Source organism: Pipistrellus kuhlii, unplaced genomic scaffold (assembly GCF_014108245.1).
Source record: "Pipistrellus kuhlii isolate mPipKuh1 unplaced genomic scaffold, mPipKuh1.p scaffold_m20_p_3, whole genome shotgun sequence".
Lineage (NCBI taxonomy): Eukaryota > Metazoa > Chordata > Mammalia > Chiroptera > Vespertilionidae > Pipistrellus > Pipistrellus kuhlii.
The window spans coordinates 23994647-24014992 of record NW_023425529.1 but is presented as its reverse complement, the minus strand read 5'-3'; the positions used below and the strand labels follow the sequence as shown (position 1 = coordinate 24014992).

General features: G+C 39.3%; 1 protein-coding gene across 28 annotated transcripts in view; it reads right to left on the bottom strand.

Moving 5' to 3' along the window:
* Positions 1 to 20346, bottom strand: part of PLEKHA5 (pleckstrin homology domain containing A5) — a 203807-nt gene that overhangs the window by 165958 nt on the left and 17503 nt on the right. Inside the window, exon 4 of one of the 28 annotated variants that reach the window (XM_036459086.2) lies at positions 16380 to 16415. The exons of the other annotated variants lie outside the window; for them this stretch is intronic. Within the exon in view, the coding sequence (XP_036314979.1) occupies positions 16409 to 16415 (7 nt within the window). The 3' untranslated portion in view covers positions 16380 to 16408. Of the gene's footprint in view, positions 1 to 16379; positions 16416 to 20346 lie in introns of those variants that run through there. 28 annotated transcript variants of the gene reach the window in all.

Genomic DNA, 20346 nt, shown 5'->3' with positions numbered 1-20346 from the left:
TTGCCCCGGACTGCGGACAACCTCTGCATAGGTGCCAGGGAGGGGAGTCCCTGGACCACAGCCATAGGCAGCTAAGGTAAGGCAGCTAAGGTAAGTCAGCGGCAGACGATTCAGGGGTAACAATCAATACCAATGTGTGCACGCTGAGACAGACACAAAGCTCCTACCAGGAAAAGGTGGCCAGACACTCCTATGAAAGAGAGGCAAAAGCAGAAGAGGTAATGAGGCAGCACTGTTATCTTTCGCCATTTAGGTATAAAACATTAGGTACAAGACATTTAGTACCTTGATGTGTTTGCGTAACTGCATTGCTTCAATGAGATCAATAATACCTGGAATAGGCTAGATAAAATTAAGCCAAGTGTTAAATTTAGGTTATACAATTCTTCAACCCTGCTCTAATTCAGTATTTTTTTCCTTTTATGTTTTGACATCAGAAAAGAACTGCTACTATTTTTGTTTTTTTAAGCCCACCCACAATTTATAGGGGGCGGGCGGGGGAGGGGGGGGAGAGGAAAGAGCACACAGGAAGAGGCTGCACAGTAGCATTAAGAATAAGGATTTTAGCCCAGCCAGTGTGGTTCAGGGTGAGCTTCGACCAGGAGGAGGTCATGGTTCGAGTCCTGGTCAGGGCATGTGCTCTGGCCCTGGTTGTGGGCTTGACCCCCATTTTGGGCAAGCAGGAGGCAGCTGAGAAACAATTCTCTCTTATCATGGATGCTTCTCTATCTCCTTTCCTCTCTCTGAAATCAGTAAAAATATATAGGGGGGAAAAAAGAAAAGAATAAGAACTTTAGAGCCAGATCCCAATCCCACCACTTGCTACCTGGGTGACCTTGGGCAATCGCTGGTCTCTTTTTGCCTCAGTTTCCTTCTGTAAAACATCCTGAATAATAATACCAATTTCACTGGCACAATACTTGAAGAGGAGTCCTTTTGTCCAGGCTCAATATTAATTTAGGCCGGGACCGGTTTGGCTCAGTGGATAGAGCGTTGGCCTGCGGACTGAAAGGTCCCGGGTTCGATTCCAGGCAAGGGCATGTACAGTGGTTGAGGGCACATCCCCAGTAGGGAGTGTGCAAGAGGCAGCTGATCGATAACTCTCTCTCATCCATGTTTCTAACTCTCTATCCCTCTCTCTTTCTCTCTGTAAAAAATCAATAAAAATATATTTTAAAAAATATATATTAATTTAGTTGGTTTCAATATAAAGCAAAATGTTGGAACTAATGTTTGTGAAAGTACAAAGACCTGGAAGACAGAATGCCTTATATGTTTCTATCGAGTAAGTACCGTTTGCATTTCTTGCTCCCTTTAATTAGAATTCTAAAACTCCACCATGTCATAAAACACATGAAAGAGCTTAAGTATTTAAGAGACCAATTTTTTCATACCTTCATGATAACGTCTATAAAAAAGTGTACACATTTTACTTTAATTCAATAGAAAGGAACGCCCCCTCCCAAAAACTATTGCTTATTGAGTACTTAATTTGTACAACACAAGTTGTTATGTAGCCCTTACAACTAACCATTCTATAAATCAGATGTGTCCCCATTTTTCAGATGAGAAAACTGAAATTCAGAGAGGTTAAATGATTTGCTGAATGACATCTACCTATATGACACACACTGACCACTAGGGGGCAGATGCTCAAAGCACAGGGTTGGGAACACGGAACAGAAGGATTGAATCTAAGGGGGAAGAGATTAACCAAAGATCTTATATGCATACTAGCGGCATGGATTCCTGCACGGGTGGGGTCCCTCCGAAACCAGCAGGCCGACATCCCCTGAGGGTGCAGGCCAGGCTGAGAGACCCCACTGGTGCAGAAATCCCTGCACCAGGCCTCTAGTATTCAATAAGGATAAAACTGGAATACAGACCCAGGGTATTTCTGATTCCAAAGTCTGTCTTCATAATCCCAGAGTATCTTGTCCTAAAAGTAGCTTTGTTATCTGAGTACAATAGTTTTTAAATATTTATCTTAATCATGGGTAGACTTTCAAAAAAGATTAGATTATCTTAATAAAAACTATGTTTTAAATAGTAAACAGGTCTTACAGAGCGTTAGTTCCACATCTTACAACAGCTTCCAAAATCAAATCGACCAATTGAAAAATCCTTGCATTAACTATTTAGTAGTTAAAAATGCTGGAAACCACCACTTCAGAATATTATTTCTGGAAAGCGTGGAAGGGAATTCTTAATTCTGACTTAGATACACAGGGCCCACTAATTGGCTTCCTCTCAATACTTGAAGAGGAGTCCTTTTGTTCAGGCTCAATATTAATCTAGTTGGTTTCAATATAAAGCAAAATGTTGGAATCAAGATGCATAATTTCTGGATCATATTTTTATGTTCCAATAGGCCATTCGTGTACAATGTGAAAGTAATTACAATAGGGACATTATCCACAACTGCTAATATTCTATTCCTCTTTGACAGGAAGTACTGAAGTGGTAGGAGGGACAATGCAAAAGCCAGGAAGTAAGCCTTGGGGACCCAGGGCCCATCACTGCTGGTACTTTGGTGAGCAATGGACAGACAGGTTTGGATTTAAACCAGATCATCCTGGTTAACCACTCGCTCAGGATAAAATCGTTTCTCAATTAAATCCAGTTTCCTAATCTGGAAACTTGTCCAGCACATGCATGCGGGAACGGGCCTTTTATTCCATCTGCATTCTCTAAGGAGCCTATCCCAGTGCCTCTGGAGTTGGCCTTCCATAAATCTTGGCCACTGAAGTGAAAAGCTATTACATCTTCCACATTTCTGTATACAGCGCAAATGAAAACCAAAAGTTATTAAATAATGGTACTTGGGACGGTACCAATGATTTTCCCTTTTTGTGAGCCCTCTTCAACCTGCTCACGGCACAACTAGGAAGTCACCACACCCCCTTAAGTGGTTTCTGTGTTTGAATCGTCTGACCAAAATATACAGAAGTTTTAGGAGATAAAAGACATTACAAACCGCATGGAGTAGGAGGTTCCCCAAGGTGGATCCTGTGGAGAATCTGCCCAGTCGCAGTTAAAAGCACAGGCCGAGCAGGTATTACTGGTTTCCAGTTTGAACTCGTTTTCTCTACTCACACTTCAGACCTTCGTTTCTGAGTGTCAAAGATTTTTATCTCTGCCAATTTAAAACTGATTAAGAATGTGGGTGAACGAAACGTTGTCCAAAGATCTGTAAAAACGATGTCTAGGATGCTGACATAAAAAGTTCCTATCCCAAGATAAATATATATTTTTTTTTAATCCCAGATTTACTGTATGAACCGAAAGGAAACTTGGATGAAACTATCAAGAAGGAAGGCATTTATATCTTAGGTTTATAATGGAAACAAAAATGTTGGCTGGACATCAGCACGAAGCAGGCATGAAGGTGTATGTGTGGAAGCTTGCCCTGAAGAGCGTGATATAGTGCATGTTCCTTACAAAGCTGCTGACAGAATACTAAGCAAGAAACCCAAACCTCACATGGTACTTTCCAGAAGGCTACCCGCAACACATCCATCATCTTCACCCCATTCAAGAGAAGAGATCTCAGCAAGTGGAAAACTAGTTCCTTCAAGGTATTCTGCACAACCTGAGTGGGTCTTCTCGTCCAGAGGACAGAACCAGGCTCTTTTTGTTTTGTTTGGGGGGCAATTGGTTTCTTGCTTTTGAAGAGAAAAGTAGAGGAAAAATGGGGTGAGAGGGGGAAAGGGGAGAACGTGTTTACTTTGGAAACCTTTAGTTTATAGTGTCTGTGATACCTGCAGGTAGAAACAGAAAAAATGGGTTTGTAGCTGAGGAGAGAAGATTTTAGAGATAAAAATTTAGGAAGTATCAACTGTGGCTAACAATATTATAGTGAGAGGACGAGGTCACTCCGGGAGAGAGGCTGACACAAGAAGACATGTGAAGGAAATGAGTGGTATTTAAGGTGGAAGATAAGCATTTTCAGCAGCCCGAGACCTACTCAAAGACGCACAAAAAAATTCCAGTGAGAGCGATGCTGAGCCTGGCACACTAGGGGATTTTACAGAGTGGAAAATGATATCAAGGAAGAAGGGTAACAGCCACGTTAAAAAGAAACTCATGAATCTATTGGAAAATAATTTGCAGAGAAAGGGGGAAGAGGCATCAAGAATGAGAGCAAGTTAAGAGAAGTCTTTTCAGCCGAAACCGGTTTGGCTCAGTGGCAGAGCGTCGGTCTGCGGACTGAAAGGTCCCAGGTTTGATTCCGGTCAAGGGCATGTACCTTGGTTGCTGGCACATCCCTGGTAGGGGATGTGCAAGAGGCAGCTGGTCGATGTTTCTCTCTCATCGATGTTTCTAGCTCTCTATCCCTCTCTCCTCCTCTCTGTAAAAAATCAATAAAATATATTAAAAAAAAAAAAAAGAGAAGTCTTTTCAGATACGAGGGAAACATGATGAAGTTTTCTGATTTGAAGACATGAAACAAGGTAAAAAGGGCAACCATTTAAGCAACACCCTAAAAAGACTCTGGGGTGATTGCAGGACCAACAGCAGAAGTGGAAGAAGAGTTTCTTTTGTTTTTTGAGGGGGGGAGGGAGACATGGATCACTCCTTTAAAAATGAGGATGGAAGTAAAGATGGGATAAAATTATCTCAATTTGGATGGCAAAAAAAGAAAGTTATAAGGTGGCCTCCCTTTTCACTAGAGAGAGAAGGACAGGGGTTGGATAACCTCTGCAGAGGTGAGCAGGGAACTAAATGGTCCCTATAGGGTCACTGAGTATTACTGAGGACCCAGGTGAGAGTTGTAAATTAGATATTCATAATGGCCCCAAACAACAGAGTTAATTTAAAAAAAAATTATCTCTTTATTGCATATTGCTATTTAAAAAATGTACAATTTCATAACACATACAACATTTTCTTCTTGGTACTATAGCAACAGTTTTGCACCTAAAGACTAAGTGGGTCCAATTACTCAGCTAATAAAATACAAGACATACAATTAAGTTTACAAATTATAATGCTTTTTCTTTTTGGCATTAATTTAAAAAAAAACAAAAAAAAAACACCACAAAATGTGAAATACACACCTAAGAGAGAAAAGTAGCTACTTATACCAGCACCAATCTAAAAAAATAGATCCTCCCCTCCCCCAAGAAAACAGAAAAGAACAGATGGACACACACACACACACACACACACACACACACACACAAAACTAGAATAGAAAACATGAACAAAAAGTCAACCACAGTTTTCCAGAAAACACAAACTCATTAGCAATAAACATCAGAGAGAACCTGGAGGCATACAACTTCCTCTGAGACAGTGTGACAGAAACATCAAATAAAAGTGGTTTCAAATGTTGGTTCCTGGTCAACTAGCTAAGATGTTGGTCAAGCTACTATTTTTATTTTATTTTTATTTTTTTGTCAGTCATGAAAAAGGGGATAGGAGCTTGTAATACCTTTACCCAATTACCTGGAGTATTAATGAAGACAACACATGAAAAGGCCCAGTACTGTTTGATACTTAGTAGGTACTAAGTAAATTTGAGGGTTATATATTTTTTTTCTGCATAAAATGAGGACATTCAACCAGGCTAGAACCCCATCCACTGTGAAATCTGTCCTGGGTTTAGTGGCGCTGGCCCCTCTGACTTTCTGCGAGTTCCTTTCCACCACCACCAGGCCTAATGATGATGCCATCTTATATTGGACTTGTAAGGTGCTTTGTAGTTTACAAAGCACTTGCTTTCATTTATCTCACTCATTAGTCCTGACAACAAGCATCTGAGGTAGACTGAACAGCTAAGTGCCATCAATTTGTGTATGAGGAGACGGAGAGGCAGGGAATTAAATGACTTGTCCTAGACCAATTTAGTGTTCGTTTGTTCATTTGGTTATCTTTGTTCTGTAAAGTCGCTGAAGTTCATTAAAAGGAAAGATGGCCTGTCCTGCATAGAATACAGGCTCCCTTTGCTTGTTTTCTTAAAAGCTGATTTTACTTGTATCTTATTTTGTAAGATAATAAGCAGATTGGTGGGATGTTTGTTGATATGCGAAACACCTTCTGATGGAGTCTTAAATATTCCTCAATAATTTAATACATGAGAATCTTGCTTTAATTTGCCACATCTTTTCTAAAAGGCACAAGTTAAACATTACCCATGAATCAGATAAAAAATCTAAAATCAGATAAAATACGGAAAAGCAGATTGACGGGATGTTTGTTGATATGCGAAACACCTTCTGATGGAGTCCTAAATATTTCTCAATAATTTAATACATGAGAATCTTTCCTGCACTCTACATTTACGGTTATAGTTTATTTCACTGAGATGGAGCTACAATTTTTACATGAAAATAGCCTCTAATTTGCTTTCTTCTCTTCATACAAATAGTACCCCAAGAAATCAGGGGGATTATACAGAGATCAGGGAATGAAATTCAGAAAAATCTATTAAGGTAGGAAAGAAAATGACCTTCATCTTCACTTTCTCCAACTGAAATTTAGCATTTCCTTCAATTATGAATGAATTCAAATAAGAAGCCACAGTTATATTAGCAGTACCTTTGATTTTTATCACCAACAGAATTCAGATATTTTATATCGTATTATAGTCATTGCAGATACCTTGAAATATTATTTACACTCATCACCACTTCAAAATTAGCATAGTTATTAAACTCACTTCTAGACTTTACTTAACAAAGAAGCAGATATTGCTATATCAATCATTTGCTTAAGAATTGTCATATCTGTATTTCAATACAATTGACCTGCTTTGTAAACATGTGTGCGTGTAACATAAATCTTAAAAGGTTAAAAACTTCTGCTAAGATCCTGCAGAATTTCCCTCTTTGTGCTCTAATTCAAGAGATTTCCTCCTCCTCATCCATCTCATCCACCCTGCCTGGCTTCAAAATGCAATGAACACAAAAACAGAAAATGTGAAGAGTGAAATGTATGGCCAATTCTATATTCTCTATTCCTTTTTTCCCCTCTCCTCAAATATGGACACAATGATTATTATTTATACCCACTGCCTCTAAATCCATTTCCCCTCCTAAACTTTGAAATGTCCTCTTTGTTTCCTAAACCCCAACACCACTATCAGTGATTAAAATGTCTATGGCAGACAAACTACAGCTTTTTAATACCCAAAGACCCATAATCTGTGTGGCCATACAATGGCTAGAACATGGTCTACCAAAATAAGAGAAAACATCCAGGATAGGGAGAGGGGTAGGGGATGGAGAAAATGAGCTGTGGAAGGAAGGTAGACCATTGGAAAGAGCTTTATTTCTCATCTTCCTAGCAACTGGAAGGAAGATGGAAGATGGATGGAAGGAAGGAAGGAAGGAGGGAGGGAGGGAGGGAGGGAGGGAGGGAAGGAAGGGAGGAAGGGAGGAAGGGAGGAAGGGAGGGAGGAAAGAAGGGAGGGAGGAAGGGAGGGAGGGAGATTCACATTCACACCCATGAAAACCACCACGTGGGTTATGACACGACTTTGGAAGGCAGAAGAAATAAGTGAGCGTGTGTTCCCAATGAAAGAAGAGACGCACAGAATGGAGAAAACAGTGAAAAAAGAAGACGGGCTGGTTGGTTTCTGATAGCAGAAGACAGCCAAGCACCTAGTTCAAGAGTCCAAATAGGAAGCCCAGGGTTCCTCATACTCATATAGCTCTTCTCCCCAGCTTCCACTGGAGGCCCTGCCCTAAGCCATAGGAGCGATCTTCAGAGGCTCAGAGCTAGAGTAGAGGCACTTCATCACACTTGCTTAAGAAGAGAGGGGGAAGGTAAGATTACAGTAGAGTGAGGTATCTGTCCAAAGAAATTACTGCAAATGTGACCAGGGTCCCCTGGGAAGGCACATGGGCGTTCCTTAATTATTGTCAGCTGAACCCAATGGCTAGGCCCTGGGAACATGCCTTGCCAAAAGGGTGAGGGTGTTGTCAGCTTGACCTTCATTTCAGCCCAGGGTGTGGGGAAGAGGTTTAATATCTAAATCCAGCCTAGCACCAGGAATGCTCAGGGCCTACTCAAGAACACAAATAATCTCCTTTTGTTTTGTCCTTTTGGTGAAACTTCCTGGCCTTTTGGATATAAAATAAACTCACGGGATTAGCTGTCTCGGTCAATGTCCCTATCTCTTCGCCAGAAGAGGACTGTGGTCCCACCTAGTCCCAGCTTTTCCCTTCTATCTCCGTGTCTCCTCTCTTTCTTTTCTTTCTCAATCCCCAGCCGCCCCTACTCAGGAACTGGACCAACTCTCTAGCTGCACTGGACATGGGAAGAGAGAAATACCTACACAAATGGACTTAAGTTTTCCAGTACTGTCAGTGCTATGGATCATAAGCTGGCTGGTTTGAGGACAGATTTACCTACACAATATTGTTTCTAAGGGAAAATGCACTGCAAGTTCTATACAAATGGTTTCCATAAAGTCTTAACATGACTCATGGCTGAAAACTACTTAAAAAAATTTTTTTTTCATTGATTTGTAGAAAGAGAAAGGGAGAGGGGGATAGAACCTGTAACCTGGGCATGTGCCCTGACGGGAACTGAACCAGCAACAGCCTTTCAGTACCCAGGATGACACCCAACCGACTGAGCAACCCGGGCCAAGGCCCAAGAACTGCTTTTATTATTCTCAAAGTACCAAACAAATGACAAATGCAGCAACAAAAAACAAAACAGTAAAAGTTTAAGAAATGACAAAAACATTAAGATAATGGTAAATCTATTTTAAAATAAATTAACAGGAATTACTTTGATATTTTACACAAACTTTAGTCGATTACTCTTGAGGTTATTAAACACTAGGATACAAAAAAGCATAGTCAAGCTTAAATTTGGTATATAAATTCAATGCTTTAAGGTAAAATTTGAAACACACAAATATGGGGTATTTTTCTATGCTATTTCTCTAAAAAAAAAAACTTTTTTCAATAAAAAGTTTTCCTTTTCCTTCTTTTCTTTTTTCATACATAAAACACATTCTCCACCAGAAAAATCAAAACAAGAAATAGTATTTTCATGATATAATAAAATGTTATTCTTTTATTTATTTATTTTTAAAATGTCATTCTTTTAAAAGATACATAAAAAAATAGCTCTAAAAGCATTTTGTTATTCTTATAGTTAATGTTCAAATAAAAATGTAACAGCTACTGCTACTTCAAAATACTAGGATGAAATGGCACATCAAGACTGTAAACACTAAAATTAAAAGGTCTACTATATTTTTCCAAAGTAATTGTGAAGGTTGACCCTTCTATACTTCCTAAATTATTACTTGCCTGATTATACCATCTTATTTTCACCCCCTCTATAATTTCATGTACTATTTCATCACATCCTTGCGAATATAAAATTTGGAATAAAATTTCTATCAAAAATTTTTTGTAAGGTCCTTACAAGAGGAAATATTTAAGTGCTTTGTACTTTAAATTCACAAAGCAATCTGACAAGAAATGTAATAAGATTCTAAATCTGAATGGCTGCACTGGATAGCACACATAGAGAAGCTTCTTTATAATTTTTGGTTTCTTTACATTTTATAAATAACCAATTTTCTTTGCCTACTTGCCTCAACAGAAAATATTTCCTCCAGAAGTTTCAATATAATATTCTTATATGGAAGAGGAGTCAAAATTAAGAAATCCATTTCTTATGAAAGAGTAATGGAATGAATCAGTGGTCATCTTTTTAAAATAATCTACCAAGCTGCTGGCAGAAGAAGAAGAAGAAAAAGTCACCTGGCACATAACAGTAGCTCAATAAGTAATTGCTGAATCAAGGCAATTAGTGCTGAAAAACTTCCAGGGGGAACAGAATGAAAGTTGGACTAGCAATTTGTTCCTCTCATTCAAATTACTTTAAATATAAGTTGTATGTATTAAGGAAAAACTTAAACGAAGGCAAATTACACTAATTCCATTATATATTAAAATAAGCTTGTATTTTGATGTAAATATAAGGCAATTGCTAAAACAATAAACCTGACGTAAACTTCTTGCATTTCCCCCAAATGATTGCATCAAATAAAATTGCTTTTCAGAAGTAAAAATTGCTTTTCAGAAGTTAAAATAGCTGATTTACATTGGATGAATAATGTTTTCTTGGGTAGTTGTCCCACCCCCCTCCTCATTTACTCAAATGAGTTTGTGCAAATCTAAATTATGGGAACAAAAGACTACCTTATGAGCCCAGGAAAACCTACTCACTTTGTTTTTTGAAAGGGGTATCTAATTTGAATATCAGGATTATATTTCTTTCCTTTGCCCTGAAGGAAAGAACATTTTCAGTTTTGTAGCTGGCACCCACATACTCAATCTTGGTTAATTTCCAAAAGCACATATGTTATAGTAAATCCTCTCCTTTCAATGCCAGAAGTTTTTGCTCTCAGAAATTGTTTCACTGGCACATTCTCAACATAGTATTTCGATACCTGCTAATCCTGGAAAAACAAGGATGGCCAACACACTTTAGAAAAGTAAAGGTTCCATTTTTAAATCTATAAAAGGGGTTGACTTTTTCTTTGAACAAGATCCTATGTATTAAATCCGAGAGTTTAAAAATAGTTCTCAATCTTGGGTGCACATCGGCATCAGGGAGTGAGGGAGGGGTTTTCATTGTGTGTTTGAATACACAGCTATTAAACCTGTCACCTCTTCAGACATAAAGGATTCTCTTACAAATGAGGTAACAACATTTCGGGCTTAGGAAAGACAAGACCAAAGTCAATCCAAATGAAAGTTCCATGACATTTACTGAAATTTCTCCAGTGCAAACAATGATTCACTCAAACAGTGAGAGAGCATGTGAGTGAGAGAGAGGCGCAAGAGTGCGGAAATTTTTTTCTTCCTTTAAAAAAATGGGGGTAAGTGAAAGACTAAAAGGAAAAAATTCCATCAAAATACTTGTTTTTCCACACTCTTTCTTAGGTATTATAATATACTAAACGTTAATATATATGTGTGTGTGTGTGTGTGTGTGTGTGTGTGTGTGTGTATAAAGAGGTAATATGCAAATTGTCTGTTACGGTGTCACAGTAATGACTGAGTCTGTGTGCGCATGGAGTACCTCTAGGCCACCCCATTCACACACACACACCCCACCCCCCGCCGCACAGGCAGCAGCAGAAGTTCCCTCCAGCCTCCCTCCCAGCTCCTGTGGGTGGTGGCGGACAGTACGGTTCCCTCCTGGCTCCTGGGAATTGGTGGGGCTGGGATGAGCAAGAGCAGCAGAAGCGGCAGGTGGCATTGGACTGCAGGTTTCAGCCCAATTCCCGCAGGCCACCCCGAGGGACCCCACCTGTACACGAATTCGTGCAATGGGCCTCTAGTCTATGTGTGTGTCTATGTGTGTGTGTGTGTGTGTGTGTGTGTGTGTGTGTGTGTGTATGCCTAAGTGACAGTTTGACCATTAACCAGTAGCTATGACGCACACTGACCATTAGGGGGCAGACGCTCAATGGATAGGTATGGAAACATGGAACAGACTGATGAATCTCGGAGGAAATGGAGGAGGGGGAGAACAGGAAGAGATTAAGCAAAGATTTTATACATATACTAGAGGCCCAGTGCACATATTCGTGCACGGGTGGGGTCCCTTGGCTTGGTCTGCGGAGATCGGGCCAAAACCGGCTCTCCCACATCCCCTGAGGGGTCCCAGATTACGAGAGGGCGCAGGCGAGGTCGAGGGACCCCACCAGTGCACGAATCCATGCACCGGGCATTTAGTTATAGAATAAGAAACTGTCGCCAGTGGTCGGGAAAGAAATGGTCTGGAGCAGTGGATTAGGACTCTCAGTCTTCTCATAGCCCTTTAGATTGCCTGAGTTTATCATCAGCGTGCACTGATTTCCTAGTAATTACTAGAAAGATGTCAAAGTCTAATAGAAAAATGTTCCAAATCATTAAGTGAATCAAATTATGAATGTGTATACTATGATCTCAATCTTCTTATATGTGTAAATATATAGGAAGGAAACAAAGACTATCTGCCAACAGTTTATATAAATGGGTGATGGGAATATAAGTAATTTTTTTTTAGTAATTTTCTAGACTTTCCAATAGGAGTACACATTTCATTTACAGTAAAAAGAAAGTTTTTCACTTAAAAATTGTTATGACCAGTTTGGCTGCTATATAAATGCCGTAGTTAAAAACCATTTGGTTTAGCCGAGACCGGTTTGGCTCAGTGGATAGAGCGTTGGCTTGGGGACTGAAGGGTCCCGGGTTCGATTCCGGTCAAGGGCATGTACCTTGGTTGCGGGCACATCCCCAGTAGGGGTTGTGCAAGAGGCAGTTGATCGATGATTCTCTCTCATCGATGTTTCTAACTCTCTATCCCTCTCTCTTCCTCTCTGTATAAAATAAAATAAAATATATTTAAAAAAAAAACTTAAAAAAACAAAACAAAACAAAAAAAAACCCTTTGGTTTAAAAGGAAGGAGTAATTTATGATCCAGGCCTATCCAATCAGGCTATAAGGTATGTAATGATGATGATGATACAGGTATGGGGAGGAGGTGATGATCAGTGTCCAAAAACACACACTTTACTTTAAAAAAAACTAAATACTAGAATTTTATGTCTATGAGTTACAATACATACATTTAGGAGAAAGAAAACATGACATTATAAAAAAGTTACTTACGTAACATATACTAAAAAAAAAAAAAAAAAAAAAAGGTTTAACAGAATGAAAATAAAGTAAGTCCATGATGATAGACACATACCAGGATGTTAAGTAAAATGAGAGTTAGGACTATCACTAACAAACCACAGAAGCTGACTGGGCTCTACCATAAGATATCCTTAATTCCATCAGACAGACTGTCACCTGAGGGAGCCACATCATCACGCTGTAATAAACAGCCTACAATTGCCAATTATACGCAAATTGCTAAGTACGGACATGCAATCCTGGGTATACATAAAAGATAAACTCACTAAGGCCACTGACACACTCCTGGCCTATCTTTATGATGAAGGCATAACTGCTCCGCGTGGTTCAAATTAAAAGTTTACTTTTACCTGACTTCCTTTTAACTAAAAAATGTTGACATATTCTGATATGCACGGCATAAATGGCTTTAAAAGAAAATTTAATCAGTACAACGTGCAGGGAGAAAAACACCTGTGTAAAAGTAATGCTATTTAGTACTGTAAGTGATGCTATTTTGGCACAAAGTAAACTGTACGGAGTTTTAAATGAAATGCTTAATAGTAGAATACTGAGGGGTGGGGCAAAAGTAAGTTTACAGTTGTTTGGAAAATAATACAATGCTTAACAATAACAATACAAGAATAAACTCCATGTTTCCTGTACGCACAACTGTAAGCCTGTTTTTGCCCCACCTAGTACGCAGAGGTTAAAATTACGACTATGTAGATGTGTAAGAAAGTGTTCCGGCCACAGTTCAGTGAGAAAAGCAGATTGCTAAAAAAGGAATGTGGATTATGGCTGCAACTATATGAAAATGGACGATGGTGACATTGTGTGCAACTATTTCAAAAAAACAACTTATTATTATGGATATATTATTGTCGCAACTGACAACATAAAAAATTAAAAATAAATAAGGCTCCCCCCCCCCCAAGCCTAAAGGCTCAGTTTGCTTATTCTGAGATCCAGATTTTAAGTAAAGGATCAAGAATAAAGTTGAATGTGCAGCTGTTTGCTTCTAGGAATACAAACAGGAGGAAATGAACAGAGGGAGGCGAATGTCTGTGAGATGGGGCTAACCACGTCATTCCCAGCTGTATTTTAATTTGTATTGCTAAACAGAAACACACACTTTTCATGACGGAGGCTGAGAAGCTCCGTTGGTGCCCAGGGACAGACAGAGGCACCCTAGAACACACTGGGAATGTTAGACCCAGTGAATTTGCTGTCTGGTCTATATTCTAGATTGTACAGCATCAGTTGAATTATTCAGGAGTTAATTCTAATTGAATGCCATGTAGAAGCAGAGAGGAGGAAAGAAATGCTTGATCACTTATAAATGACTGAAAAGCCTACACAATAACACCCTAATGTGCTGGGCCAGCACAGCCAAGGGTTCGGTGAGCCTGGGGAAAGGGCAGTGAAAGATTGAAGAAAAGAAAGAGAGTAAGTTGAATCCCCTGTGAGGCCTCAGAGAGAGAGATCCAGCCAGCAAGCTGAGGGTTTATTTATTATTTATTTATTTTAAAATATATTTTATTGATTTTTTTACAGAGAGGAAGGGAGAGAGATAGAGAGCTAGAAACGTCGATGAGAGAGATGTGCCAGCAACCAACGTACATGCCCCTGACCGGAATCGAACCTGGGACCTCTCAGTCCGCAGACGGACGCTCTACCACTGAGCCAAACTGGTTTCGGCTGAGGGTTTATTTTATAGTTGGTTGGAGAAAAACAGGGTAGTAGTCAACATAGTTACACTGTTCTTGTGAGTTTCGCTTGTTTTGCCAGCCTTGCTGTGCTTCCCACAGCCATTAGCTACCCAAGGAAGGATCTAGGGAACTTCATAAGGTCAAGCTTACTTATGCTAAGAGGGCTGTGCCCTCTAAAACTGGGACTTGTTTGTGGCTTTGCCAACAGGTCAGTCTGAGGCTTAACTCGATAGCCGCTCCCTAACACCCTAATATGCAAATTGACCGAACAGCGAAATGGCTGGTCATTATGACATGCAATGATCGCCAGGGCCAAGCTGAAGGACTCTCCTCCCCCCCCCCCCCCCCCGTGCACGAATGTTGTGCACTGGGTCTCTAGTCCTATCTAATAAAGATGGAATATGCAAATTGACCCATAACTGCAACAAATATGGTGGTGCCCACAGCCAATAAAAAGGAAATATGCAAATTGGCGCAGCAAGGCTCGAGGCTGAAGGTGGCTCCGGCCGGGGCGAAGGTGGTGCCGGCAGCCAGGGGAAGGAAGGCCTAATCTTGCATGAATCTTAGTGCATCGGGCCTATAGTATAAATATAAGGCCAGGCATATTAAAATCAGGCTTTTTTTTTTTTTTCCCCCCAGCTGTAAGACAATTAAGTCAATAATAAAGCAAGCTGATATAGGCTGAGGTCAGTCATAATTGCAAAAAGCCCTGTTCTTTACATTTCAAAAACTACAGCAAGATTTTTACTGTAGCCAAAGAGATTAGGGAGGCAGAGATATGTTCAAATGGAGGTGAAGCAATACCTTAGAAGGTGAATGTGTTCTTTATAGCTACTTTAGACATTAGTCCCCGCTGCCTCCTCCCACCCCATTTCTCCATTTATTTTATTAATTCTAGTAAGGTAGGGAGAGAGACACACGTTGATTGGTTGCCTCCCGCATGTGCAGACTGGGGACCAAACCTGCAACCTAGGAATGCGCCATGGATGGAAATGAACACCACAACCTTTTGGTGTTCAAGATGATGCTCCAATCAACAGAGCCATCTGACCAAGGTATTTTTTTTTCTTCCTTTAAAATGTGAACTGTGATGTCAATGGAAGCCCGGACCCAAAAGACATCAAGAAGGAAACATTAAAAAATTTACTATAAAATAGAGATTTCTCAAAGCTGTCAATTTTTAATGCCATCAGCCTAAGATGACTACCTTTACACAGGCCACTTGAGATTATAAGAAAATACACTGATTTTCAACCTAATTTTATAGAATTAATTTTTTCTAATTTCATTATAAACTTGATCCTAGATTTATGGCAATAGCTGTATCCATTGAAATGTGCGGAATTTTTTTTTTTTTTTTACACTTTTCTTTAAATATACCTTTACTGGTTTCAGAGAGGAAGGGAGAGGGAGAGATAGAATCATCAAAGATGAGAGAGAATCACTGACAGGCTGCCTCGCACATGCCCCCTTACTGGGGATCAATCCCATAACACAGGTATGTGCCCTTGACCGGAATCAAACCGGCTAGGGCTGGAAATTTTTTTTTTTTAAAGCTGATCATAATAGAGATAACACAGGTTACATAAAATGATTAATAAACTCCATATGTGAGTATTATTCAAAACTCGTTGCTTAAAAAAAGGGGGGGGGGAATTTTAAATAATCAGATCACCTGTTATTTATATTGCTGATGAAAATATTACCATAAAGCGCAATTGCTAAAAGATGTTTTGCAGCAGGGTACAGACCCCTGACTGCCAACCCACTCCAAGTCTGATTCCCAGCTCTGCCAGTTCTCTGAGGCTTAGGCTCCTCAATTTTAAGGAGATGAAATGCTTACATAGTGATAGGTACATTGAGTGCTCAATAACTAGTGGGTAGGTCTGCATGGCATATGCAGCACATGACTTTAATGCATATAAAACGCTCAGCAGAGTGCCTGGAGCATAGTTAAGCGTTCCATAAATGGCAGGTATTACATAAAAAGAAGACAAGAACTTAGATCAGCAAATAAAATCAATATAGTCTCTAACTCAATTGTTTTATCAAAATCTTAAAATGTAAAAAAAAAAAAAAAAAAAACCAGAACATAAACAAACAAAAAAACCCACACATTCCTAGCATGCAATTTTTTATCCCTAACGTCTAGCACCATAGGTTCCTAGCAAATAGTAGGTAGTAGGTATAGGATAAACATTTCTACATTACTAAACAATGACTATCAAAATCAGTTATGAAGCTGAGGAGTACTAAGTGTGTAGACCTTCTCTATTTCATCTTTGCAGCCCAGTGCCTGGAAGATTATGTAACCCAGTATTCATCTAATTTCATTTTTTCCCCATTCAATTAAAATATAAATTTATTTGAAAATTTTAAAGTTAAAAATCAATACATGGGGCTTTTGTGTTTGGATTATGACATATACAAGGGTAAGAGCCAGGTCTGTCTAATCCATTACTAAGCTTCCTAGCAGGCAGTCAATATTTAACACATATTAGGGACCAAAATATGTAAATAAATGCATGCTTTTTAATACTTTTTCATGTTCTGCAGAAATAGGAATAGCTCCTAACCAGAGTTCGTACCAAACACATAATGGGACAGCTATAATGAAACTGGGAAGATGTTTTAAGAAAAAGTCTTGGCTGGTGTCCAGTGTATTTCAATAAAGCTAGAGCAAAAGAAAACAGACTTGGAAGTGACAAGCAGAATAAGCCGATCACAGTAAAGGCCGAACAGCAGTGTTATTATTATGGATCCCATAAACATTTACTCTAAGTAGCACACTGAGTTTCTGTGTGCTTTCTTAACAAAACTAAACCATAACAATTCGGGGCCGTGTGTCATTTTAACAATAATACATGCTTTATTAACTGAGAAGCTTCATTCAACCAACTTTCTAGAGTAAAAAGCAAACTTTCCACAGGACTCTATAAAAATCTCTAATTATTTCCTCTTCTGTTTCCCAGAAGTTGTAATAGTAACTGGTGAGGTTCTGTGCCCTAAACAAAGCAAGGAAATGCTCCTACTCAGTCTTTTTGACCCCTCTGCCAATTAAAGAGCATACTCCAAGGGAGGTCCCTGCAATACCAACTTTGAAAGATAATAACTGACATAGGAAACCTCAAAAAGCAAGACTATAAAATGGAAATTATTTTCTAATACAAATAATTCTTTTAAAAAACCTAACAGAAATATTATGTAGCAAATCATAAAAATTAGCTTCTCTGGCCGAAATCGGTTTGGCTCAGTGGATAGAGCATCAGCCTGGGGAGTGAAAGGTCCCAGGTTCGATTCCGGTCAAGGGCATGTACCTTGGTTGCGGGCACATCCCCAGTAGGGGGTGTGCAAGAGGCAGCTGATCAGTGATTCTCTCTCATCGATGTTTCTAACTCTCTATCCCTCTCTCTTCCTCTCTGTAAAAATTCAATAAAATATATTTTAAAAAATTACCTTCTCTGTATATGTGGATCTACCTATAAAAACTATTACTGAGAAAAGGACCGTTCATTCCACTTATCAGGAATGTCTCTGAATATAAACATTTTCATTGAGGTGAGTTTTTTCCAGAGAGCTATGTGAATTATTTCAGAGGGCATTAGTACATCAATGGTCCCCAACTTAAAATGGTTTGAATTACGATTTTTTTAACTTATGATGGTGCAAAAATGATACACATAATAATTACATGAGACATTCAATATTTTATTATAAACTAGGCTTTGTGTTAGATGAGTTGGCCCAACTGTACACCTATGTATGTGTTCTGAGCACATTTAAGGAAGGCCAGGCTAAGCTGTGACATTTGACAGGTTAGGTTTATTAAATGCATTTTCAGTTTAGGATGGGTTCATTGGGGTGTTACCCCATCATAAGTCCAGAAGCATCTGTATTTGGGTCAGTAAAGTGTTATGCTTAGTCCCACAGAAGCCAGAAAACATCACTATTCTTCTCCATGTGTTTGATTATGAGAAATTCTATATTCTATCTATAATAGAATCTTACCACCTAAGTGAAGGCCTTTGCAATGACGAGTGCAGAGCAGTAACACACTTTAGATAAAGATTAATAGTACTTTATGCCTGAGACTACAATTCACACGATTAAATTGTTATTGTCTTTTACATATTCTATTCCAGTTTGAGTCTAGGTAGATCACATTTACAGTCCTGATAATGGTGATTCCGAGGATAATTTTAAAATCAACAGTCCCTCCATAGGCCGGGTAGCTGGGTTGGTTGCAGCACCTTCCCATACACCAAAGGATGCGTGTTCAATTCTCAGTCAGGGCACATACCTAGGTTGCGGGTTCGATCCCTGGTCAGGGGGCACGTGCAAGGCAAATGATCAATGTCCCTCCCCACCCAAATCAATAAAACATAATCTTGGGTGAGAAAAAAAAAAAATCAACAGGCCCCCAAACCACACCAGATCAGGTGGATTGTCTGACTAAAGACTATCAGAGAAACACGGAAACGGGAGATCTGAAGAAAAATCAGGTTGAGGGACGTCGTAGGAAAGAGTCTTGTTTTCTTTCATTCCTGGCAGAGTCCTCTTACTAGATAGAGTTGCGTTCATTATTCATGAGCACCTAATAAAAGCATTTTACTTAATCTCATGATCGAAACAGGTTCAGAATTGTCTGGATTTCCTTCTTGCCAGGGAAAACAGCTGGTATTATAAAAACACACCTAAGCTGTTTTACATAGAGCTTGTCTTCCAAATAGGTGACAATGAGCTTTCTGATAAGCAACTTAAAGAAGTACCTAGCTGGCCGAAACCGGTTTGGCTCAGTGGACAGAGCGTCGGTCTGTGGACTGAAAGGTCCCAGGTTTGATTCCAGTCAAGGGCATGTACCTTGGTTGTGGGCACATCCCCAGTAGGGGATGTGCAGGAGGCAGCTGGTCGATGATTCTCTGTCATCAATGTTTCTTTTTTAAAATATATTTTATTGATTTTTTACAGAGAGGAAGGGAGAGAGATAGCTAGAAATGTCGATGAGAGAGAAACATCGACCAGCTGCCTCTTGCACCCCCCCCACCGGGGATGTGCCTGCAACCAATGTACATGCCCTTGACAGTAATCAAACCCGGGACCTTTCAGTCCGCAGACCGACACTCTACCGCTGAGCCAAACTGGTTTCGGCTCAACGATGTTTCTAACTATATCTATCCCTCTCCCTTCCTCTCTGTAAAAAAAAAAAAAAATCAATAAAGTATATTAAAAAAAAAAGAAAAGAAAAGAAATACGTACAACATAAACAAATATAATGAAAATAAATAAATAAATAAATAAATAAATGGACCGGAAAGGGGGAAAAACACTTTGTCATAACTTACAGAAGATAAGGAATTATGTTAACATTAAGAGTTATATTCATCAAAGGATCACTGAGAGGAAGAGAAGGCAAACTACAAACGTGAATTTACAAAAGATTATTATCTATACTAAACAAACAAAAATCACAAGAAAAAAAAAGACACCAAGAGAAGTGAACCAAAGATATAAACAGGCATTTCACAGAGGAAGAACATGAACACACAATGGACTTAATAAAAGATGCTTAATTTCATTAGTCTGGGAAATTCAAAGTAAAAGCCACAGTAAGAAAACACCATCAGCCGAAACTGGTTTGGCTCAGTGGTAGAGCGTCGGTCTTCGGACTGAAAGGTCCCAGGTTCGATTCAGTCAAGGGCATGTACATTGGTTGCAAGCACATCCCTGGTAGGGGGTGTGCAAGAGGCAGCTGGTCGATGTTTCTCTCTCATCGACGTTTCTAACTCTCTCTCCCTCTCCCTTCTTCTCTGTAAAAAATCAATAAAATATATTTTAAAAAAAAAAGAAAAAAAAAAGAAAAGAAAACACCATCCTTTATTTTGTGTTTCTAACATCCCTATGGTCTTTTTAAAATTTTACATGTGCCTGAATCCATATACAATCCCTGGTTTAATTTCCCCTGCCTTTTTTTTACACTACAAAAGGG